The sequence below is a fragment of the Geotrypetes seraphini genome, chromosome 1 (genome assembly GCF_902459505.1).
Source record: "Geotrypetes seraphini chromosome 1, aGeoSer1.1, whole genome shotgun sequence".
Classification (NCBI taxonomy): domain Eukaryota; kingdom Metazoa; phylum Chordata; class Amphibia; order Gymnophiona; family Dermophiidae; genus Geotrypetes; species Geotrypetes seraphini.
The window spans coordinates 123,191,503-123,217,801 of record NC_047084.1 but is presented as its reverse complement, the minus strand read 5'-3'; the positions used below and the strand labels follow the sequence as shown (position 1 = coordinate 123,217,801).

Genomic DNA, 26,299 nt, shown 5'->3' with positions numbered 1-26,299 from the left:
GACACAGGGGGACTGGGTGGCACGAGGGCGAAAGCTGAGGGCAATATAGAGGTACCACAAGGCGAGGGAGATCAAACAGAGGCTCAAGGGATGATAGCCCAGGAGGGGGCCGGTAGGGCTAGAAAACCCAGAGGAAAAGCGGGGAAGTGGGGTGGCGGGAATGTGGGGAAGCTGAAAGCTAAGAGGGTAAAGGCTGAGGGCAAAGCAGAAGCACAGGGAACGGGAGAACTGCCTGAAATCCAAGGGCAGGCGGCCCAGGTAAATGCAGAGGTGGAGGAAAAACGACGGGACCTGCGGTGCTTATACGCAAATGCAAGAAGCCTCATGGCCAAGATGGGTGAACTAGAAGTCGTGGCCAAGGGGGAGGACCTAGATATAATTAGAATTGCAGAAACCTGGTGGACAGAGGAAAATCAATGGGATGTGGCGCTGCCGGGGTACAAGCTCTACAGGAGGGACAGGACCCACAAGAAGGGGGGAGGCATAGCACTATATATAAAGGACTCTATCCACTCGGTCGGGATGGATATGGCAACGAAGGCAGAGGGGCTGGAATCGCTATGGGTCAAATTGCCGGGAAACAAGGGTGCAGGCATAAAACTGGGGCTGTACTATCGCCCACCTGGTACGCCAGAAGGAGTCGGACACGACTTGGAAGCGGAACTGAGACAGGAATGCAGGACTGGAAGTGTAACAGTGATGGGGGACTTCAACTACCCGGGAATAGACTGGAGTACGGGTCACTCCAACTGCACTAGGGAAACAGGATTTGTAGAAGCTGTGAGGGACTGCTTCATGGAGCAACTAGTCAAAGAACTGACGCGAGGGGGTGCTACTCTTGACCTCATCCTAAACGGATTAGGGGGGCCTGCAAGAGGGGTAGAAGTGGGAGGACCACTAGGCAACAGTGATCACAACGCGATCAGATTCACATTAGAAAGGGGGACACCCATAGTAAGGAGGACCGCAACAACTGCGCTCAACTTCAAGAAAGGGAATTATGTTGCTATGAGGGAAATGGTGGGGAGGAAGCTCAGAAACATCTTTAGGATGGAGACTGTGGGAAGCGCCTGGACCCTATTCAGGGACACCCTGCAGGAAGCACAAAGAATGTACGTCCCCAGTTTCAGGAAAGGCTGCAAGAACAAGCGATCAAAGGACCCAGTTTGGATGTCAACTGAAGTAAAGAGGGCAATAAGTGACAAAAAAGTATCCTTCCGGAGATGGAAAAAGGACCCAACGGAGGAAAATCACCAGGCGCACAGGAAATAAGAACATAAGAACATAAGCAGTGCCTCCGCCGGGTCAGACCATAGGTCCATCCTGCCCAGCAGTCCGCTCTCGCGGCGGCCCAAACAAGTCACGACCTGTCTGAATAACCAGAAGGGGCCCCCTTGCCACCTTGGTTTCCCATTGAAGTCCTATCTTCCCATTGAAGTCCTAATCCTCCGGCCTTGCACATTCACGACTTGGTTGGGTTTCCATATTATTACCTGGTTAGTTTTCTATACTTGTATTTCATCCCAGCACCTCTCTCAGTATCCCACGATCCCTTTATCCCTCAGGAATCCGTCCAATCCCTGTTTGAATCCCTGTACTGTACTCTGCCTGATCACTTCCTCCGGTAGTGCATTCCAAGTGTCCACGACCCTTTGGGTGAAAAAAAACTTCCTTGCATTTGTTTTGAACCTATCTCCCTTCAGTTTCTCTCAAATGCCAAAAGGAATGCCACCGAGAGGTTAGAAAAGCGAAAGGGGAATACGAAGAGGGGCTGGCCAGGTAGGCGAAAAACTTCAAGGCATTCTTCAGTTACGTAAAGGGGAAGCGACCAGCGAGAGAGGAGGTGGGGCCGTTGGACGATGGGGATAGGAAGGGAGTGATTAAGGAGGATAAAGAGGTAGCTGAGAGGTTGAACAGGTTCTTCTCGTCGGTTTTCACGAGCGAAGACACATCTAATATACCGGACTCAGAGGAGCTCATGAGTGGGGAACAGGCCGAAAAATTGGAGCACATAGAGGTAAGTAAGGAGGATGTCCTCAAACAGATAGACAGGTTAAAATGCGGTAAATCACCGGGCCCGGACAGGATTCACCCAAGGGTTCTGAAGGAACTAAGACAAGAAATAGCGGGCACAATCCAGCATGTTTGCAACCTATCCTTGAAAACTGGTGAGGTACAAGAGGACTGGAAATTGGCGAATGTCACACCTATCTTCAAGCAAGGATCGAGGGGTGACCCCGGGAACTACAGGCCGATGAGCCTGACTTCAATTATAGGGAAGATGGTGGAAGCTATGATCAAGGATGGCATTTGCGAGCACATCGAGAGGAATGGCCTACTGAGAACAAGCCAGCACGGATTCTGTAAGGGAAGGTCGTGCCTAACGAACCTTCTGTACTTCTTTGAGGGAATAAGCAGTCGGGTGGACAATGGGGAACCCATAGACATCATTTACCTCGATTTTCAAAAGGCTTTCGACAAGGTGCCACATGAAAGGCTGCTTAGGAAGCTGTGGAACCACGGGGTGGGAGGGGATGTGCACAGATGGATCAAGCACTGGTTGTCGGGTAGACTGCAGAGGGTCGGAGTGAAGGGCCAATATTCTGACTGGCGGGGAGTCACAAGCGGTGTGCCACAGGGATCGGTGCTGGGGCCGTTACTCTTCAACATATTTATCAATGACCTGGAAAAGGAGGCAACGTGCGAGGTTATAAAATTTGCAGACGATACCAAACTGTGCGGCAGAGTTAGGTCCAGGGAGGAGTGTGAGGACCTGCAAAGGGACCTGGACAAGCTGGAAGACTGGGTAAACAAATGGCAAATGTGCTTTAACGTGGAAAAATGCAAGGTCATGCATATAGGGAAAAAGAACCCGTTGTTCAACTACAAATTGGGGGGGGGTATTGTTGGGAGACAGCAGACTTGAGAGAGACTTGGGTGTGCTGGTGGATGCATCACTGAAGCCATCTGCACAGTGCGCAGCAGCCTCGAAAAAAGCCAACAGGATGCTGGGCATCATAAAGAGGGGCATAACAACCAGGACGCGGGAAGTCATCATGCCATTGTATCGAGCGATGGTGCGTCCACATCTGGAATACTGCGTTCAGTATTGGTCGCCGCACCTCAAGAAAGACATGGCAGTACTTGAGAGAGTCCAAAGGAGAGCAACGAAACTGGTAAAAGGGCTGGAACACTGCCCATACACCGAGAGGTTGGATAGGCTGGGGCTCTTCTCTCTGGAAAAAAGGAGGCTCAGGGGAGATATGATAGAGACCTTCAAGATCATGAGGGGCATAGAGAGGGTGGATAGGGACAGATTCTTTAGACTGAAGGGGACAACAAGTACGAGGGGGCATTCGGAGAAACTGAAGGGAGATAGGTTCAAAACAAATGCAAGGAAGTTTTTTTTCACCCAAAGGGTCGTGGACACTTGGAATGCGCTACCGGAGGAAGTGATCAGGCAGAGTATGGTACAGGGATTCAAACAGGGATTGGACGGATTCCTGAGGGATAAAGGGATCGTGGGATACTGAGGGAGGAGCTGGGATGTAACACAAGTATAGAAACCCAACCAGTTCAAGGTCCTGGGACGAAAACTGAAGCGGAATACCCGGAGGGTAGCATTCTCAGAGATCCTACCTGTACCGAGAGCAGATGCAAAGAGGCAGGCAGACCTCCAGGCTGTAAATGCATGGTTGAGGAGATGGTGCCAGGAGGAGGGCTTCCACTTTGTGAGGAACTGGACGTCCTTCTGGGGAAAGAGTAAGCTCTACCGGCGGGATGGCCTGCACCTGAGCACAGAGGGAACTAGACTACTGGCTGCCAATGTGAGGAAGGAGATCGAGAGGGCTTTAAACTGAGGAGAGGGGGAAAGCCGACAGCTGATCTGATGTTGACGCTTCGGACAACAGTATCCAGAACAGATACTGAACGGGCTGACTCCAAGGAGGAAGTAGAAGGACCAGTGGATCTCATGATCAGACAGCGAGGGAAACAACAGGTAAAGGGAGCTTGCTGGGAGGAGGAGGAGACTGAGGGGCATGGAGACACAGGGGGACTGGATGGCAAGAAAGCGAAAGCTGAGGGCATTATAGGGGCTAAACAAGGCGAGGGGGATCGAACAGAGGCCGGGGCCCAGGAGGGGGCAAGAAAACCCAGAGGAAAAGCGGGGAAGTGGAGTGGCGGAAATGTGGGGAAGCTGAAAGCAACAAGGGTAAAGGCGGAGGGCAAAGCAGAAGTACAGGGAACAGGAGAGGCGGCCCAGGTGAATGCAGAGGTGGAGGAAAAACGACGAGACCTGCGGTGCTTCTACACAAATGCAAGAAGCCTCAGGGCCAAGATGGGTGAACTAGAGGTCGTGGCCAAGGGGGAAGACCTGGATATAATTGGAATTACAGAAACATGGTGGACTGAGGAGAATCAATGGGATGTGGCGCTGACGGGGTACAAGCTCTACAGGAGGGACAGGACCCACAAGAAGGGGGGAGGCATAGCACTATATATAAAGAACTCTATCTACTCAGTCGGGATGGATATGGCAAAGAAGGCAGAGGGGCTGGAATCGCTATGGGTCAAATTGCCGGGAAACAAGGGTGCAGACATAAAACTGGGGATGTACTATCGCCCACCTGGTACGCCAGAAGGAGTCGGAGATGACTTGGAAGCTGAACTGAGACAGGAATGCAGGACTGGAAGTGTAACAGTGATGGGGGACTTCAACTACCCGGGGATAGACTGGAGTACGGGTCACTCCAACTGCACTAGGGAAACAGGATTTGTAGAAGCTGTGAGGGACTGCTTCATGGAGCAACTGGTCAGGGAACCGACGCGAGGGAGTGCTACTCTTGACCTCATCCTAAACGGATTAGGGGGGCCTGCAAGCGGGGTAGAAGTGGGAGGACCACTAGGCAACAGTGACCACAATGCGATCAGATTCACATTAGAAAGGGGGACACCCATAGTAAGGAGGACCGCAACAACTGCGCTCAACTTCAAGAAAGGGAACTATGTTGCTATGAGGAAAATGGTGGGGAAGAAGCTCAGAAATATCTTTAGGATGGAGACTGTGGAAAGCGCCTGGACCCTATTCAGGGACACCCTGCAAGAAGCACAAAAAATGTACGTCCCCAATTTCAGGAAAGGCTGCAAGAACAAGCGGTCAAAGGACCCGATTTGGATCTCAGCAGAAGTAAAGAGGGCAATAAATGACAAAAAAGTATCCTTCCGGAGATGGAAAAAGGAACCAACGGAGGAAAACCACCAGGCGCACAGGAAATGCCAAAAAGAATGCCACCGAGAGGTTAGAAAAGCGAAAGGGGAATACGAAGAGGGGCTGGCCAGGGAGGCGAAAAACTTCAAGGCATTCTTCAGTTACGTAAAGGGGAAGCGACCAGCGAGAGAGGAGGTGGGGCCGTTGGACGATGGGGATAGGAAGGGAGTGATTAAGGAGGATAAAGAGGTAGCTGAGAGGTTGAACACGTTCTTCTCGTCGGTTTTCACGAGCGAAGACACATCTAATATACCGGACTCAGAGGAGCTCATGAGTGGGGAACAGGCTGAAAAATTGGAACACATAGAGGTAAGTAAGGAGGATGTCCTCAAACAGATAGACAGGTTAAAATGCGGCAAATCACCGGGTCCGGACGGGATCCACCCAAGGGTTCTGAAGGAACTAAGACAGGAAATAGCGGGCACAATCCAGCATGTTTGTAACCTATCCTTGAAAACTGGAGAGGTACCAAAGGACTGGAAATTGGCAAATGTCACACCTATCTTCAAGAAGGGATCGAGGGGTGACCCTGGGAACTACAGGCCGGTGAGCCTGACTTCAATTGTAGGGAAGATGGTGGAAGCTATGATCAAGGACGGCATTTGCGAGCACATTGAAAGAAATGGTCTACTGAGAACAAGCCAGCACGGATTCTGTAAGGGAAGGTCGTGCTTAACGAACCTTCTGTACTTCTTTGAGGGAATAAGCAGTCGGGTGGACAATGGGGAACCCATCGACATCATTTACCTCGATTTTCAAAAGGCTTTCGACAAGGTGCCACATGAAAGACTGCTTAGGAAGCTGTGGAACCACGGGGTGGGAGGAGATGTGCACAGATGGATCGAGCACTGGTTGTCGGGTAGACTGCAGAGGGTTGGAGTAAAGGGCCAATATTCTGACTGGCGGGGAGTCACAAGCGGTGTGCCACAGGGATCGGTGCTGGGGCCGTTACTCTTCAACATATTTATCAATGACCTGGAAAAAGAGGCAAAGTGCGAGGTCATAAAATTTGCAGATGATACCAAACTGTGCGGCAGAGTTAGGTCCAGGGAAGAGTGTGAGGACCTGCAAAGGGACCTGGAGAAGCTGGAGGACTGGGCAGACAAATGGCAAATGCGCTTCAATGTGGAAAAATGCAAGGTCATGCATATAGGGAAAAAGAACCCGTTGTTCAACTACAAAATGGGGGGGGCATTGTTGGGAGACAGCAGACTTGAGAGAGACTTGGGTGTGCTGGTGGATGCGTCACTGAAGCCATCTGCACAGTGCGCAGCAGCCTCGAAAAAAGCCAACAGGATGCTGGGCATCATAAAGAGGGGCATCACAACCAGGACGCGGGAAGTCATCATGCCATTGTATCGAGCGATGGTGCGTCCGCATCTGGAATACTGCGTGCAGTATTGGTCGCCATACCTCAAGAAGGACATGGCGGTGCTTGAGAGAGTCCAAAGGAGAGCGACGAAACTGGTAAGAGGGCTGGAACACTGCCCATACGCCGAGAGGTTGGATAAGCTGGGGCTCTTCTCCCTGGAAAAAAGGAGGCTCAGGGGAGATATGATAGAGACCTTCAAGATCATGAGGGGCATAGAGAGGGTGGATAGGGACAGATTCTTCAGACTGAAGGGGACAACAGGTACGAGGGGGCACTCGGAGAAACTGAAGGGAGATAGGTTCAAAACAAATGCAAGGAAGTTTTTTTTCACCCAGAGGGTCGTGGACACTTGGAATGCGCTGCCGGAGGAGGTGGTCGGGCAGAGTACGGTACAGGGATTCAAACAGGGATTGGACGGATTCCTGAGGGATAAAGGGATCGTGGGATACTGAGAGAAGTATCCAGGAAATAAGTATAGAAACCCGACCAGGTCGTGCATGTGCAAAACCGGAGGGTTAGGACTTCGATGGGAAGATAGGACTTCAATGGGAAACCAGGGTGGCAAGGGGGCCCCTTCTGGTGATTCAGACAGGTGACCTGTTTGGGCCGCCGCGGGAGCGGACTACTGGGCATGATGGACCTATGGTCTGACCCGGCGGAGGCACTGCTTATGTTCTTATGTTCTTATGTTCTTATGTGCAAGACCGGAGGGTTAGGACTTCGATGGGAAGATTGGACTTCAATGAGAAACCAAGGTGGCAAGGGAGCCCCTTCTGGTGATTCAGACAGGTCGTGACCTGTTTGGGCCGCCGCGGGAGCGGACTGCCGGGCAGGATGGACCTATGGTCTGACCCGGCGGAGGCACTGCTTATGTTCTTATGTTCTAAATACACAGTATGAGATGCTGGTCGTTGAAAATCTGAGTTGTATTAGGTTGCTTGAGATTGATTCTTGGTATAGGAAAGTGATTGGTGTTGCTAATTTTGTCAGGCTGGTATTTTATTTTGTATATTTCTATTTTTTTTGTAAGATGTCTGAAATGTTTGTGTGCGTTGCTGTAAAAGGCAGATTATAAACCATATAGATACTGCTACCTTCTGAAACATGCAGAGACTTTCAGGTCTGAGTTAGAGAGAAGCAAATTCCAGTTTCTCAGGCATTCAGAGATCTCAGTCTGCAGTATAAAGAGAAAGAGAGTTCCTACCTTCTGGGGCATGCAGATGAGTGCAATTCAAGTATCCTATCAGCTGCTGTCCCTGGATCTCTCCCAGCTGAACCTAGAAAAGACAGATGTTAGGTGCCTTAGGGACTAGGAATCACATTGTGACCAGTAAAACTACATAACCAGGACACCACAGAGCAGCAAATACAGGATGCAATGTTCAAAAACATTTGACACTCCCCCACCCCTCTTCTGGTGTAAAGTATAGTCAAGCTTTCAAACACGCACACTTAGCCAGACTGCAAGGCCTTTCTTACAAAACCACATGCGTACACTTGATTTCCAAATGTGCACACACCATTTCTTCTACATTTAAAGGTTGTTTTAAACATGGTTGAAATCTTTTATCGTCTATGCGTTCATAATTATGTGCAGTGACTTATGCATATGGCCTTTTGCACGATCCACTTCCTTTCATATTTTTAAGTTTCACTTTAAACACACTTTGGGCTCCTTTTTCAAAGCCATGCTAGCGATTCCTGTGCAGCAAACAGGATGAAGCTCACAGGAATTGAAGGGGCTTCATCCTATTTGCCATGCAAGAATCACTAGTACAACTTTGTTAAAGGAACACTTTTTTAGGCAAAAAGATGAAAATCGCACTTGTGCGTCAGGGGGCTGTTCCTTGGAGCTTCTTTATGAAGATACGTCGCCTTTGTAATACAAAATAAAGCCATAGGCAACATCGGACCAGTAAGTAGGAAAAAAACCCTGATTTTAAGGAGCTACAAAAATGTGTTGCTTTATGTTAGAAGCAGAGCACAGAGTACCAAAAGAGACCTCAAAAGAGCTCATTGGCCTTTAAATCTCAAGGTCAGTTTTGGAACTTTTTTTTTAACAGTCATTAATCAGAAGTCAATATCCCCCAAGTTCTATGAATGGGAAATAAAGTTGAGCCTGCGATTGAGCATCCAGTTATGGGACATAAGGTTACCATACATCCAGATTTCCCTTTTGAGGACATGTACGGGGATCCGGATGGCTTTTCAAAACAAATCGCATCGGATGCAACACAGTGACATCACATCTATGCATGCGCAGCTGGGCAGGGGATGAGGGCGGGTCTAGGGGGGTCTGGACTTTACCAACGTAACACATGTAACATAATTCATGCGCACTGAACTGGAGATAAATCCCAATGGTCAGTCTTTTTTTATTATTATTTTTTATTTATTTATTGTTTTAGAATTATTTATCAAGTGTAAACTTGTACAGAAAGTAAAATTTAAGTTAAAGATACATATCCATATTCATCATATTTAAATCAAGAACATAAAGTCAATAATTGATAACCAAATTCATCCAAATTAAATCAAAAATAGAAATAAGTTACTTAAATTTTAAACTCAAGTCCACCACGTTTCTAGAATCAAGATGGAACAAGAGCGAATTTAATAACAAAAAATATCTAGAGGAATGTTAAAACTGATCTAAACTGAGCTCAAAATTCCCCCCCAAAACTTCTTATCTAGGGCTAGATCTTATCTTTTTTTTCTTTCTCCAGGCGTAACAATGATAAAAAGGCCGTCAGCTGGACAGGTTCAAAGAAAACATATTTCTGTGAAGAATAATACACTATACATTTGCATGGGTACCCTAAGGCTAACACCAGGGCAGGATTAATTCATTGAGGGCCCCTAGGCACCCAAGTACACTGGGCCCCCTGTCCCGCCCCACCCCACCATGCGCCCAGGCGGAAGCTATGTCAGAGGGAAGCTTTGGGCAAGCAGCACTGCTTGCACAATTACAGTTCCCGCTGTCTTTCTTACCCACGTTGCTTGCTTGTCTTACTTTCCGTCGATGGGGGAGGGGTCGCGTTGCCGATCGGATGGGGGCCCGCGTTGGCGATCGATGCTGGAGGGGCCCATCGCCGTTTGGAAAAAACAGTGTTGATGCCCTCCTTCATCGGGCCCCCCTGACCATATTGGGCCCTAGGCACGTGCCTACTTGCCCTATTGGTTAATCCTGCCCTAGCTAACACCCCTGGTTTTAATAATAGTAATTCTTTACGACGTCTCTGGGTATCTCTGGTTAGATCAGGGTACATTTGTATCTGCATTCCTAGAAATTGTTTCTGTTTATTTTTAATGAAAAGTCTCAATAACCAGTTTTTATCAGGGACCAAAGCCACTGTTAATAATAAAGTTGCAGGCACTGCCTTTTCACTATTCAAGGATTCCAATAAGGTAGACATGTCCAAATTTTCCTGGACAACCTCTTGTTGTTTCCACTGATTATTAGGAAGATAATAGACTTGTGTAAATGGTGGTATCATTTCCTCAGACAATCCCAAAATTTCCAACATATATCTTTTTAGTATCTCCCGAGGAGTAATCATTAGGACCGTAGGGAAATTCACCAATCTTAGGTTATTACTATAAGAAAAGTTTTCCAAAGACTGGAGCTTCCACCTAAGATTAGTGTTATCTTTAATTAGTTTCATGAATCTGTGTGGTCTTAGATGACTCTTGGTTAATGCTGATAATCTCTTTTTTAAACTCTATTGTTTCCAGTTTCAAGTCCTGAATATCCTTATCATGAGCTTTTATTTTCTCCTCTATTTGAGTAAATTGAGGTTTTATTAATTTTGGAATATTAGCAAACAGGTCCCAGATAGCTTCTAGTGTTACCTCACGGGGTCTTTGAAGATCAAAAGAATGAACTGCAAGCTCTTCTCCTGTAGAACACTTTCCTGGATCTGTCAGTCCCCCTCAGATGTTTACTCCTCAGTTCCTACATTCAGGCTCTCTTGCAATTGTAGAGAGTCTGATTTCATGCTCCCTTCATGATTATCGATGGTCTCCAGAGCAGGACTAACTCCCTCTTTGGAGAGTTCCCCAGCCCGTGGGGAGCTGGTAACCTGAGGGCGTGGGGGTGGAGCCCTCGTGTCGGGGCTTAGAGTAGTCTCAAGTCCCAAAGAGATCGCCTCCGTTCTGCCCGTTCGGGGCGTCTCTAGCGGGACAACCTCCAGCTGCAGGGAACTTTGCATGCGGCGGATTAGCTCATCTATGTTGCCCATTCCGGTACACCGGAGCTCCGCGAGGCCCCAGCTCTCCGTTTGGGCATCTCGAGGCAAATTGAGCAGCGATTCAAGAGTAAGTAGCGAGCTCACCGACACGTGATGCTCAGTTTAGTCTGTCGGCAGCCATCTTGATCCAGTAAGGCTATTCTTATCCCCAATGTTCAGTCTTAAGAAGCATTAATTATCAGGTTATATGTATGACCGACTTAAGCCCTTATTCTGTAAACTGGGTGCCTACCTCCTCTGGTACATAATTGAGAAAAGGCAGCATGGTGTGGAAAGTTGGGGCATTCCAAGAAATAATGCATGTAGTTAGAGAACATAAGATTTGCCGCTTCTGGGTCAGACCAGTGGTCCATCGTGCCCAGCAGTCCACTCATGCGGCAGCCCTTAGGTCAAAGACCAGTGCCATATTTGAGTCTAGCCTTACCTGCGTATTTTCTGTTCCAGCAGGAACTTATCCAACCATTTCTTGAATCCCTGAAGGGTGCTTTCCCTTATAACAATCTCCGGAAGAGCGTTCCAGATTTCTACCACTCTCTGGGTGAAGAAGAACTTCCTTACGTTTGCAGGGAATCTTTTCCCTTCTAACTTTAGCGAGTGCCCTCTCATTCTCTACACCTCGGAGAGGGTGAACAATCTCTCTTTCTCTACTAAGTCTATTCCCTTCAATATCTTGAATGTTTCGATCATGTCCCCTCTCAGTCTCCTCTTTTCAAGGGAGAAGAGGTCCAGTTTCTCTAGCCTCTCATTGTATGGCAACTCCTCCAGTCCCTTAACCATTTTTGTCGCTCTTCTCTGGATCCTTTCGAGTAGTACTATGTCCTTTTTCATGTACAGCGACCAGTGTTGGATGCAGTATTCCAGGTAGGGGCATACCATGGCCCGGTATAATGGCATGATAACTTTTTCAGATCTGTTTGTGATCCCCTTCTTAATCATTCCTAGCATTCTTTTCGCCGCGGTCGCATATTGCACAGACGGTTTCATTGACTTGTATACAAGTTCTCCAAGTCTCTTTCTCCGAGTACAGCACCGGACAGCCTGTTTTCGTGCATATGATTTTTGTTACCGACATGCATCATCTTGCACTTATCCACGTTGAACCTCATTTGCCATTTCGTGGCCCATTCCTCAAGTGTGTTTATGTCTCGTTGTAGGTCTTTGCAATCCTTCTGTGTCCTCACTACTCTGAATAACTTTGTATTGTCCACAAATTTAATCACTTCACTCGTCGTGCCAATTTCTAGGTCATTTTTAAATATGTTGAAGAACACAAGGCCGAGCACCGAACCCTGCGGCACCCCACTCGTGATGCTTTTCCAGTCTGAGTATTGTCCATTTATCCCCACTCTCTGTTTCCTATCCACCAACCAGTTTTTAATCCACGTGAGTATATCTCCCTCGATTCCATGGTTCACAGCATTTACGTATTTTGGCAGGCATTAAGTACTCATGTCCATACACTAAGCTAGGATTCTGCAAAGGGCAGTGCCATCTCGGGCATCATTTGCTGACATTACCCCGTATAATGTTCAAAAAGAAAGAGTGAAGGTAACACACGGAACATCTTTTCCGTTCCCCAAGTATACAAGGGAGGGAGTTTACGGTTAGTTTATCCAGAGGCCGAACCTTTTGCGGTGGCGCAAAGTATCTTACGCTTTATCTCAGTTTCAGATGGTATTTTTTAAAGGTCAGTTTTAAAACTGGCTCAAATTCACTCATTGCTTGTCTGGGTAAGCTTTAAAGCAAAAACACTTAACTTCTTGAATTATTTCTGCTGTACTTACAAACAGGTCTAAACATTGATATTTAGGCATGTCTACCTGCCTCTTTACTGAATATAGAGCTGTTTTTATCAGGCCACAGGAAAAATATTCTGCTTTGACCGATTTCTCTTTGGGGCAAATTTTGCTAAAAGCAGAGAGAGAGAGAGACAGAGAGAGAGAGAGAGAGATACACAGAGAGAGACAAAGAGAGTCATACAGACAGAGAGAGATACAGAGACAGACAGAGAGAGTTACAGAGAGAGAGAGATAGACAGAGAGAGATACAGAGACAGACAGAGAGATACAGAGACAGACAGAGAGAGAGTTACAGAGAGAGAGAGACAGACAGACAGACAGAGAGAGATACAGAGACAGACAGAGAGAGAGTTACAGAGAGAGACAGACAGAGAGAGATACAGAGACAGACAGAGATTCGCAACAACTGCAATCTCTGTATCTGTGAATGGGCCAACTTGGATGTCCCTGTTCTGACCCAGAAATATGCAGGCTTAAAGGTTAAGATCAAAACTTCCTGTGCTCATATGACTATCATAAAGGTGGGATAGAGGAGTAGCTTAGTGGTTGGTTCAGTGGCCTGAGAACCTGGGTTCGATTCCCACTGCAACTCCTTGTGACTCTGAGCAAGACACTTAACTCTCCATGACCTCAGGTACAAAATAAGTATCTGTGTATAATATTTGAACCACTTTGATTATAACTACAGAAAGGAAGCCTCATTCAAGTCTCATTCCCCCACCATAAAAACAATTTCTCAACTAATAAAATCACACAGGTCCCACAAATACAGCAAAAATCACTTAAACGTCACCTATACGTGAGAATATCTGCCTGCTGTCCTCGGATAACACCCGTTACAGTAAATAACTGTGCTATATTGTAAGTCTGTATATTATGTATGTTACAGGTTAACAGGATAGAAAATGAATTAAATGAAGAATGATGTAGCTGGCGGAGGCTAAAATGGCAGATTTTGAGCTGCTTGCTCTCCGGAATTGGATCTGCTTACCTGCCTGTGATGCCCGATGGGGAAAATGAAAGGGGATGACCTGGAGGATTCCTCTTGACCCCAGTGGAGCTCTGAAGGCAGGCCAGGCCATGCTGGAGAGGTATGGCATTTAACCAAAAGGAAAATCAACCAGCTATTTGGTAGGATTCATGGGAGCTGTAGTCACTGCAAACTGCCTCGTTAAGCCCTCTAAGAGAACAGCTTCACCGAGACCAGGAAGTATTGTGGACAATGTGAGTCACTCAGAGAGCGGAGGGCAGTTATCTCCGACTGACATGAGGAAAGAATTTGTCCCCGTCCCCACGGGAAACCATCCCCATGTCATTCTTTAAAGAGAAAGGGAAGATTCAGAATATGATTGGACCCAGCCCCTGATCCTCAAACCTTGCATTGAAGAATGCTGGTGTAGAAGGACTGAGGTTCAGATGGACATTAAAGAATGACAGGGGATGGTTTCCAGCCACTGACCCTCAAGACTTACATTGAAGAATACTGGTGTAGAAGGACTGTTGAGATGGACACTACAGAATGTCACAGGATGGTTTCCACCCACTGACCCTCAAGCCTTGCATTGAAGAATGCTGGTGTAGAAGGACTGAGGCTGAGACAGACACTACAGAATGACACAGGATGGTTTCCAGCCACTGACCCTCAAGCCTTGCATTGAAGAATGCTGGTGTAGAAGGACCGAGGCTGACACAGACACTACAGAATGACACAGGATGGTTTCCAGCCACTGACCCTCAAGCCTTGCATTGAAGAATGCTGGTGTAGAAGGACTGAGGTTGAGATGGACACTAAAGAATGACACGGGATGGTTTCTAGCCACTGACCCTCTAGCCTTGCATTGAAGAATGCTGGTGTAGAAGGACCGAGGTTGAGATGAACACTAAAGAATGCACGGGATGGTTTCCAGCCACTGACCCTCAAGCCTTGCATTGAAGAATGCTGGTGTAGAAGGACCGAGGTTGAGACAGACACTAAATAATGCCATGGGATGGTTTCCAGCCACTGACCTTCAAGCCTTGCATTGAAGAATGCTGGTGTAGAAGGACCAAGGTTGAGATGGACACTAAAGAAAGACACGGGATGGTTTCCAGCCACTGACCCTCAAGCCTTGCATTGAAGAATGCTGGTGTAGAAGGACCGAGGTTGAGATGGACACTAGAGAATGACACGGGATGGTTTCCAGCCACTGACCCTCAAGATTTGCATTGAAGAATGCTGATGTAGAAAGATTGAGGTTGAGATGAACACTAAAGAATGACACAGGATGGTTTCCAGCCACTGACCCTCAAGCCTTGCATTGAAGAATGCTGGTGTAGAAGGACTGAGGTTGAGATGGACACTACAGAATGACACAGGATGGTTTCCAGCCACTGACCCTCAAGCCTTGCATTGAAGAATGCTGGTGTAGAAGGACTGAGGTTCAGATGGACATTAAAGAATGACACCGGATGGTTTCCAGCCCCTGACCCCTTAAGCCTTGCATTGAAGAATACAGTTGTAGAAGGACTGAGGTTGAGATGGACATTACAGAATGTCACGGGATGGTTTCCAGTCACTGACCCCTTAAGCCTTGCATTGAAGAATGCTGGTGTAGAAGGACTGAGGCTGAGACGGACATTAAAGAATGACAGGGGATGGTTTCCAGCCACTGACCCTCAAGACTTACATTGAAGAATGCTGGTGTAGAAGGATGGAGGTTGAGATAGACACTAAAGAATGACACGGTATGGTTTCCAGCCGCTGACCCCTTAAGCCTTGCATTGAAAAATGCTGTTGTAAAAGGACTGAGGTTGAGATACACTAAAGAATGACACGGTTAGCTGTGGGGAAGGGGTCAAATTCTGTCCCCTTGTCATCCTCCACTCTTGATTTTCTATCTGGTGGTAGAGGAGGAATCATATTGGCCCCTTCTTCGCCAATCACTGCTAAAATATTGGATATCCAACTTGGAATCCGTTCTGTAGTGAGCAATGTAGGTGGAGGAACTTCTGTAAAGTCAAGGTTTGGGGATGAAACCAGCCATTGTGACTTTAGGAGATGCAATTCATGGAGTTCAAACTTCTCTTATGTAGTTAACATCTAAATTTAAGATGGATATTCAGTCTTTACAAGCTCAAGATCAGCAAATGCTCAGGATTTGGATCAGCAAGCTAAAGGATGTCCTCAGTTGAGGAGTCATTGAAAGATTTTCAATACTTTCAGCTGAGTGCTATACAAGAAAAGAAATATAAACTATGCAAAGGATGGAACATTTGGAAAATCAGATAAGGAAACTCAGAAACCTTAGATTGTTCTTCCTTAAGTCTTCTCTGATACCGGCTTCTGAAATGCTTAAGAAGTGTTTCCAAGAAGTGCTCAATGCTCCATCTGAAACTAAGTCTCCTATAATTCAGGCAAAGAGCAGAGGAGAATCATCGAATATTCAGTAGGCTATGAACCTTACTGTCTTCCTTGAAAATTCCTTAAAAGTTGTTATCGAGTGTACCACTCTTATTGTGATTTTGGGCATAATTTGCAGGGCTCTAGAGCTTGTAAGATAGTATTCTTTGTTTAAATTATTCATTTTATGAATAATCTGTTTTTGGGCTCAAAAATGCAAGTTTTCCTGATTTATGCAGAAGAGGTGCAGGGATTTCTTTCTGCTGAAAACCAGGATTATTGCTCTGGGAGGAACCGCTCTCTTACAATTTTCTTTCCATAACGAGGTAGTTCTTCATGAGTCTATTTATATTTTTTTGGATGCCAGACAGTTATTAAATTTTGTGGTTCAGTGTGAGAGAAATCAAGGGTCCTCTGGATTTGCTTCTAATGAATCCACTGTAACGTTAGTTTATCCTGGATAGTTTTTCCCTTCTTTTCATGGTTAATTGATCAATTTTCCTCTATTAATTTTCCTTTCTTGGCCTTCAATTATGGTCTGTTAAGCCAATAGTTTTTCTTTTCCTGTTGTATAAATTCACTAGTGTTAAATTTGTTTATTGCTGGTGATATTGCTTGATATTTTACTATTGTGAATGGTTACAATAAATAAATAAAGAAAAAAAAATGAGGTGGCTCAAATTAATCCCAATACTTTAGAAGAAAGGCGGGAGAGGGGAGATATAGAGACATTTAAATACCTACATGGCGTAAATGCACGAGTTGAGTCTTTCATTTAAAAGGAAGCTGTAGAATGAGAGGGCAAAGGATGAAGTTAAGAGGTGATAGGCTCAGGAGTAATCTAAGGAAATACTTTTTTACAGAAAGGGTCGTAGATGCATGAAACAGTCTCCCGGAAGACGTGGAGGAGACAGAGACTGTATCTGAATTCAAGAAAGTGTGGGATAGGCAAGTAGGATCTCTGTTTCTATGTTTCAATTTAAAAAAAAAATCCTGTATCAACCTGCTAATAACAACTCTACTATTTCCATACAAGTATATACTAATCAGTTTATATATACAAACCAGTATATATTAATCCCAACACACAAGGAGTTTCTTGTCACCAAGTTTTGTTTGTTTCTTAAGAGGAAAGGCTAAAGCGGCTCGGGCTCTTCAGTTTGGAGAAGAGACGGCTCAGGGGTGATATAATGGGGGTCTATAAAATAATGAGTGGACTAGAAAGGGTAGGTGTGAATCACTTATTCACTCTTTCCAAAAATACTAGGACTAGTTGTCCTGCGATGAAGCTACTAAGGGCTCCTTTTATCAAGGCACGCTACTGGGGTTAGCGCGTCGGCCATTTCATCATGCACTAACCCCCGCAGCAAGCCAAAACACTAACGCCTCATCAATGGAGGTGTTAGCGGCTAGCACGGCAGGCGGTTTAACGTGCGGTATTCCGCGCCTTGATAAAAGGAGCCCTAAGTAGTAGATTTAAAACAAACCAGAGAAAATATTTCTTCACACACTATGTACTTAAATTCTGGAATTCATTGCTGGAGAATGTGATGAAATCAGTTAGCTTAGTGGGGTTTAAAAAAAGAGAAGTCCAAAGGTCATTCTTGAGATGGCTTGGGGAAATCCACTGCTTATTCCTAGGATAAGCAGCATAAAATCTGTTTTACTACTTGGGACCTGGGTTGGTGGATCTTCGGTCTTTCCCAGTAGGGCAACTCTTATGTTCTTATGCATGGAGGGCTGAGGAATTCATAAGAGGCTGCTGCAATCTGTCCGTTATCTCAAGTGTCTCCAAGACCAAAGAAGAGATCACAGTAGCCTCTTATGAATTCCTCAATAAATGAAAGCCAGTGCCAAGTCAGGCAGAGTGGGACTGAGTTGGTGTCTCCACATGCAGAACTTTTGTTAAGTTAAGCACTGTAAGCTATTTGATGCAGCAGAGAGAGACGATGACTAGCTTTGAGAGAGAGCAATTAGCCATTGGAGTATTGAGACTTCATCACATCTGTTGGTGCGGAAAGTGGTTTGCATGATTTGTGGACTAAATTGCTTTGATTCTGTAACTGGTTCAATGAGAGCACTGCATTGGCTTCCAGTATCTTAGAGGGTGTGTTTTACATGATCATAATTGGGGTTTTTTAAACGCTGTGTACCTCGTATTACAACATTATGTACCCAATCGGGCGTTGAGGTCGGTTGTGTCATGACAATTGATTGTGCCTTTCAGGAGTCATTTATTGGTCCTGTTAAAAGGAATGAGTTGCGTTTGAGACTGCAATTGAAAGCATTTTGATTTGCTCAGTGCTATTTTGGGTTGTGATCATTTTTATAAGAAATGGAAATATTAAAGCTATACTTAACTGTTTTTGTTTTATTGTTGTAAAACAGATTTATTTTGATTTTGCTACCTGCTTAGTTAATAGGCAATATATAAATTTTAGAATAAATAAATACATTTCATAGTGCTGAGGCTTTCAGAGGGGTGCAGTTCTTCAGGGGAGGGGGGCCCTGGTGTAGAAGTACACGGAGGGAGGGAGGGAGGGAGGGAAGGGGGGTTCAAAGAGATGTGCATATGCCGGACTTTAGGGGGGGGAAGAAATAATGGGTCTAAAAACAGAGGAGAGGGAGAGAGAGGGAAGGAAAAGAAAGGGAGTGAAGTTAGACACAAGGGATGGTGTGGAGGGGGGATAGAGATACTGGATAGGAGGGTAGTTGGGAAAAGAAAGGGAGAGATGGTGGACCCTGGGGTGGTGGGGAAGGAGGGAGAGATGCTGGATGAAAGGGTAGTTGAGAAAAAGGTGGATCTGTGGATGGAGACAAAAAAAGGAAAGATGCCAGACTTCCGGGGAGGGAAGGAAAACGGAAGGGGAGGACAGAGATAGAAAATGAATGGTTAGTACGGAGAAAGAAGAAAGAAGGAGACCCTGGCAAGCAAGATATCAGAAGAAAACCAGAGCCGGGGACCAACAAGATTTGAATAATGACCAGTTAACAAAAGGTAGAAAAAATAATTTTATTACAATATGTCAGATTTGAAATGTGTATCCTGCCAGAGCTAGTGTTAAACCTTGAACATGAGCTAGTTTTTAACAGAGAGAGGAAAAGTCTTTTTTGTTTGTTTATTTTGTTTACACCACAGCGCCAGTTGGTTAGGAGAAGGCAAAGGGGGGTGAAGAGGCTATAAAATAAACTCATCAGGATGTTTGAAAAAACACCCAATTGGGCAGGAAAATCAAATCGAATTTTTTTCCCCCTGAATCGTGCAGCACTAACTTACACTGTACCCTCTCCCACATTTTTCACTATGAGACAGGACACACCATCCACTCATTTACCTTCACACAGAGAAGTCCTTTGGCAGCCAGGGCATCTTCCCCACATCCATTGGGGTAATGATGGTACTGGGCTGAAAGAACAGGATAACGACTGGCCAGAAAAAGTCCACTGTTAAAGAATTTGAAATCAGAGCAGCCCAAGAGTCCGTAAACGCCAACATTGTACAGGATGTGTTCAAAGTATGGGCTGAGGATAGACCGGAGCGTGGTGGCTGCTCTCTTATCAAAGACTTCTTGGAGGCACACAAAATCGACATCTAAAGGGAAGAATGAGGAGATATTGCAAGGAACATTGCCTGACCTTTGAGCCATCTCACTGAGGCTGTTGGCATCTGGCAGACTCAACACTACTCCATTCTGTGTTTCTGAGGTATTTAGGATTACTGATGAAGGATCAGCACTGATGGACCCTTCCTCACACTGACCACTCTTTCTAGGAAGATTAACAGCCTTCATTTGTTGAAGGGAATTGGCATCCATTTCTAGCTGAAATGTTTCTGGTGAGCTGAAGCTTGTGGCACTGTACACGAGGCTGTGAGGATTTTGGTGGTTAGGTATGTCTGTATAGAGATCACTGCTATTCCTGGTGGCTCCCTGAATAATGTTCTTGGCTACCATAATAGATCTTCTCTGTGTGTGGCTGAGGTTACTAAACCTTGCTAGACCATCTGGCAGAAAGCAGAGATTCGCACTAGTGAAGTTGAATACTTTGCTCTGCTCTCGCGTCAACCATTCTTTCTTCATTCCATGACTTGGGTTCCGTTGATAATCAAAGGGCCTGCGCAAAGCTTGCAGAGGAACCCAAAAGATAAATCCAATGAAAGCGATGGGCAAGGACAGAGCCAAGAGCATTAGGAACACAATTCCACTGCAGAAGATCTTTAAAGGGAAGAGGGAACATCGCTGTCTCTGTCTCTGCTTCCTTTCTACTGATGTCTCTATTAAGGATGCCAGGAAACGGTCCAGGACCCAGTAACAAGGGAAGATAAGGGCCCAGGAAAAGCTATGGAGACCATGCAGGAAACAGTTTGGGAATGGCGATTCTTGGAGAGCCATGACTTCAGAAGAAGAATGGTGCATTAATTTTTAAGACATTACAAACAGAATAAAATTCCTGCAGGAAATTAGCTACTTGTGATTTTCAACTCCTGCCACAGACCGTTGCTGTTCACAGCTGAGCTTGTGGGATAAAGTCTGTACTACACAGTCTTGGAAAAAGTCCAGGAATAGATTCATGGCTACATCCTTCCAAACCCAGTCTCAGTGTTGGACCTGTACGTTTGACTGTTTTCCAGATCTGGCTTCTCAGATGGATTCCCATGAGCCCACAGACAATGACTTAGCCTCATGGCTGTTTTCACAGATGATTCAGAGTTGGCCTCACAGCTATAACAGGATGCAAACATCTCATCTTTTACGACAACCTACAGAGAAGAAAACAGCAAAATACAAAAAAGTCACTAATGTTATAAAATGTCCCCAGTTTTATTTTAATGTCTTTATTGAATTTTAATGTCTTTATTGAATTGAATTTATTTTATGTCTTTATTGAAATAAAATAATTCAATATAACAACTCAATCCAATGACATTTGTTTTTGAGTCCTTCCCCCCCAAACCATGAGTTCAACAATAATCATCTAAAAGAGCCCAAACCTTCTTAAAATGTTGAACTGAATATCGCGTAACAGCAGCTACTTCTTCCTATTTTCGAATGAGACAAACATGCAGGAAAAGAAAGAGCTATGCTATTTTTCCATTCTGATAAAAACCTGTTGAATTGCTAGACTTGGATTGGCCACCATGAGAATGGGCTACTGGGCTTGATGGACTATTGGTCTGACCCAGTAAGGCTATTCTTATGTTTTTAGAATATTAAATAATTTGGTCTTATATTTTTTAACTAAATGTAAAATGACAATTTCATATATCAGTTCTATACAAAATCCAAAGACATCTTATACTCATTGCCAGACTTCATACCAAAATGTTTTAACAGCATTGCATCCAAACAACATATGATCAAAAGGTGCCTACATTAGACCCATGGACTGACAATCTGGAGACTCTATATGGTGTCCAATATGCTCAATGAGCAACATAGAATAAAGATTGTATTATTGAAGCCAACATACCTTTCCCCAAAAAACTTTCCATATAACATCAGTAATTTCCATTCCAAAATCATGTTCCCACAATTGCTGCAGCTTAGCATATGCATTAAATCTCTTAAATTTAACTTTGAGATAGACCAAAGAGGTCTATTTGATTGTCTAATGAGGTCTACACAAAAATTCTGCAAGCACGTATCCCTCGTGTTTATCAGATCTTTGTAGCATGGCTTTGTTAAACAATGTTTTAACTGCAACTACTGAAAAAACTGCACTGCAATTAGATAGTCAGTACACAGGTCATTAAATGTTTTGAAATTATTACCCTGAATATAACTGATTAATAAACCAAATCCCCCTACATTGTCATTCAACCCAATTAATAGGTGTCAGCATAGCTATTGCTAGCAATCAGCATTTTCAGTTGGCATAACTAATGTCAGCAAAGGCCTATGGGAAATTATATCAATCTGACTCTGGAATGTTGATGCAAAATTCTGTGCTCCTGCACAGAATTCACATACATTGATCATCCAGCCAGACTGGATTGTTTATCAAGAAGATAGGCTGCTTGAATGGGACAAAGAAGCCAGAGACTAATCCCATCTACCATGCCTGCAAGTATCACACCCTCCTTATCAATTAAACTAACCATTGTTTCAAACAGTTTACAAATTCTAAACAGAAAAGATACTGGGAAATACAATAGTTTCTATATGCAGAATAAGATTCCAAGCTATAAAAGCCTCCTCTCTGCAACACACAAGAATCTATCTCTTTCTCTATCTATCTCTCCATCCCTTCTCTCTGTCTCGGGAACCTGAATGCTTAATTGTAATGCTTATGAATATTGCTTTTCTGTAAGCCTATTTCTATAATATATTCTTTATGCAATCACCTCTGGCTGTGCTTCTCATTTGATTCCATTCCTGGTTAATCTTTGGTGAGGGAATTGAACCTGGGACCTGGCATTTGTAAGGGCTCCTAACATAACCCCTACAACCTAACATTGTGGGGGCCACTACCAAACCTTACAATGGTCAGTCCTTGAATTTTAATTTCTGGATTAAACCAAACGGAAATATACTCAAAGGCAGGCCACACTAGTCCTAGTTCATTGGCCATAGACTGTAATACAGGAGGTATGGCTTGTAAAATCAAGGGTTATGATACTACTTGCTGAGGTTGTACAGTCAACAGCCGACATAAAGAGAACGGAGAAGCAATCTCTCTTTTGAACATAGGCAGGGGATGTTTGTTTGGGGTGGCCCCAAAAGCTCTGCCCTAGATCCCATCCAAGCTCCACCCCTTATCCCGCCTAAGCTCTGTCCCAGACCCCACCCCCATAATAGTACTAATTTTAAGATCATTTTTTTCCATATATAAATACACAATATAATCTTATGAACAACACATAATGGTTAACCACAAAATTAAACTTCACAAAGCACACTGTATGCCTCTCAACATTCATTCCTACCAGAACACCTGGCCTTGGTCACACATGCAGAACACAGATAACCCCTATGCAAATACAGAACCACAAACGAAAAGTACTAATATACACAAATGAAACCCTAAGATGTAAGACTCTGCATGCAGTTCAACCCCAGAGAAGGGAGCTGGGACACGAGGCGAACTGCGGCGGCGCTTCTTTTTGCTTTTATTTTTTCCTTAGTTCCAGGCGGGGAGGCAGAGGAGAGGTGAGCTGTGGATGCACAAGGGAGGAGGACTAAGCAGGCAGGCAGACCAGGGTCGCAGCGAGAGCTAGCTCCGCCCACCCCCACCGCGTCACAGATCGCATCGGCCCGGGCTCCCCTTTAAGAGGAAGGGAGCCAACGGCGCCCAGCTGTTCGGCGCGCAGCGAAGGCGAGCGGCAAAGGCGCTCTGGGTGTCAAAGTGAGCATGGCAGCACATGCGTACTAAGCAGCCATAAGCGGCTAGCTTTCGCTCTAGGTGTGTAAAAGGTACATGAAAAATAACACATGACGCAACTTCTATTAAAATAGTTATTTTGTTTATTAATTGTCATAATGGACCTCAAAAGGTTAATTTTGCTTCATCGGGAGGTCTTTATAGTTGCCAATCGCTGGCCTTCTGATAAAGATCTCAACTCGATAATTTGTCGCTCCCCAATATATATCTTCAGTCCAGTTTGACATCATTGGCCGTCAGCCAATCCACTAACAGAGGCTGTCCTTAAATTTGGACAAAGGAAATTCCTTTACATGTTTTTCACACTCAAAACAAAGTTTTTAAAGTCATATTTTTGGTCACATTCATTTCTGAATATACATAAACCCATTATTACATATTGTGACAGGAATCTGGCTATACCTACTAGAATCAAGGAAAAAGTCCCTGTAAGCCCCAGTAAAAACTCTGGGACCAGGTTTAGGAAACATCCTGATCAGTGTGAAAACCCTGTTCACAACTTTAGGAAGGAACCCGCCCCTTTAAGAGTGTCCAGAGCTCAGGCTGATATTGAGAAGGCAAGGCCCTTTAAGAGTTTGTCTAACCCTGCTAGGAGGGGGCGTGGCTTGTTGCCGAGGCTCCCATTTACTGAGCTTTCTTCGTCAGATAGTGAGGAGAGACAGCTGGGACAAGGAGCTGAGCAGAAGCTGGGAAGGAAGCCAGTCCTTCCAGCTGAACCATGGCCAGCACTAGGAAGTTTCCCTGAGGACTGGGAAATGGAAGAACTGGAAGCCAGCCAGACCAAACCAGTTGCAGAAGCCCAGCCTGAGGACTATGACATGGAGTGCCAGGAGGACTATGTCCTGCCTAACTGGGAAGAACCCTTAATGGATTGTGAGTAGGCTGTTAAGCCAAGCAGTTTTTCTTTTCCCTCAGGGGAGTTTTGAGTTTATGTTTTTAGAGCAGCTTGTGCACTGCTCTGACTTGTGCTGGGGATTAAAGAAGGAAAACCAAAGCCTGTCTTTTGGGAGGGCGACAACACCTGTGATGTATGGGCTCATCTCCTCTCAGCCTGTTGGGGATTCGGCTCTACCCAACAGGGCCACAGCCAGAGAGAGCGTTTACAGAGAACAAGTGTTTGGTGCATGTACTGTTCTGTTAGGCCATGAGTAAGGCCAGAAGGAAAAGTTAAGGACTTTTGTGTTGATGGACTGGACTGACTCTAAAAGCATAGCTTGTGCTATAGTGAGACTTATTTGCCTCCTAGGAGGAATGAATTGAATTCCTGGAAGCCTGTCCTTTTTTGCTTATGCCAATTCTGAAATTGTGTTTGGAGTTTTGTTTTCCATTAAAGTGGTTTTGTTTTGATCAACCAGGAAATCTCAGTGTGCAATTCTTGGGAGGCACTGAGAACTGTGTTCCACTACCTTTATTTAAACTTTGGGACTGGGATTCAGCAAAGCTTAGCCAGGATCCTGTCCCACAATATCCAATATTCTTTTTGTCCTTCTCAAAAAGGTATTTCAAGAGAACCTGTATTTGTTAAAAAGTGCCGAGAAGTTCTTGGCCCTATCAGCATCAGAGAAAGGAGCGGCTGTTCCCCCTTGCTCTGAAAAACTGACAGTGTTAAGTTTCACTGATACACATACAGAAGCCTTCTTATACTGGAGGACTAGTGCAGTGTCTCAGATTCTAACTTAACTATTTCCAGAAGTTGTCTTAGGATATCTCCTTAGTGTTCCTTCAGGTTTAAAATATATAAAATATTAGAAATTAAGTACACACCATTCTTTCATATATCTTTCATACATTCATCATTCATTCGGGGCCCCTTTCATCCATCCAACACACTTAATACATGTTATGCTCCATTTTGGGATATGTAATCTAATATGCTCTTCCTAACCAGCCTTAAGCACATCTGGTATCAATTAGACCCACGAGGCTTAAGGCGGGAAAAACCTGAACAACGAACACAAAGAACAGACAGAGAGAGAAAGAAACATGGAGGTAGTTTCATACCTCTAGAATTGTGTCCTGATTTCCCTTATGGTCTTGCTTCACTGAACAATTCACATACATATCAGTATTCTCCCCAGAAATTTTTTCCAGCCAGGTGGCATGAAAAAGTGGCCGGGTGGGGCGGGACAGGGCAATTTGGTGGTGGGGAAAATTAAGGGCTCCTTTTACTAAGCTGCAATAGCGTTTTTAGTACGTGCAGAATTGCCGTGCCACACGGCTAGAACTAACGCCAGCTCAATGTTGGCGTTAGCATCTAGCATGTGCGGCAATTCTGCGCGAGTTAAGCACACGGTAAAACCGCTATCGCAGCTTAGTAAAAGGAGCCCTAAATGTGTACTATTTGTATTAGTTAATTATTATTAGTTATTTTCCAATGCTCAATATGACTGCCTTTCTTAAGGTTTGACACTTGTTCCATAAAATATATATTAAATTTAAGAAGTATCCAATTCTAGAAGTGAATAATTAGATATTTGCCCTCTTTCAAATGGTATAGAGCAGCATCTCTCAAACTTTTTTAACTCCGGCACACTAAACAGAGCAAATGTTTTTTTATGGCACACTAAATGCAGCAAATAATTTTCATGGCTGGAAAAAATTTCTGGGGAGAACACTGTTGCCGTTAGTTTTCAAGGTCCAATCACGTCAAAGAATGATGCTTATCTGGGCAGTTGTATAATAAAAAGAATGGATAAGATAACATGAGAAGTGAAATTGTCATGAATCAGAGGGATACATACCCTGTAGGTCCTAAAAGCAGGCTTGTGGATTAGATATAAACTATGAAGGCAGTGGCGTACCTAGCATATATGACACCCGAGGCCCATCGTTTTTTGACACCCCCCCATC

The 26,299-nt window shown here is 44.9% G+C and overlaps 1 protein-coding gene across 4 annotated transcripts in view; it reads right to left on the bottom strand.

The window, feature by feature from the left end:
- The window catches only part of LOC117357294 (sphingomyelin phosphodiesterase 3-like), a 52,719-nt gene that overhangs the window by 19,526 nt on the left and 6,894 nt on the right, over positions 1–26,299 (bottom strand). For all 4 annotated transcript variants that reach the window (XM_033937678.1, XM_033937682.1, XM_033937668.1 and 1 more), the window contains exons 2-3: positions 19,405–20,828; positions 7,846–7,918 (exon numbers count right to left, since the gene is read on the bottom strand). In XM_033937678.1, the coding sequence (XP_033793569.1) occupies positions 7,846–7,918; positions 19,405–20,484 (1,153 nt within the window). In that variant the 5' untranslated portion in view covers positions 20,485–20,828. The remainder of the gene's footprint in view (positions 1–7,845; positions 7,919–19,404; positions 20,829–26,299) is intronic.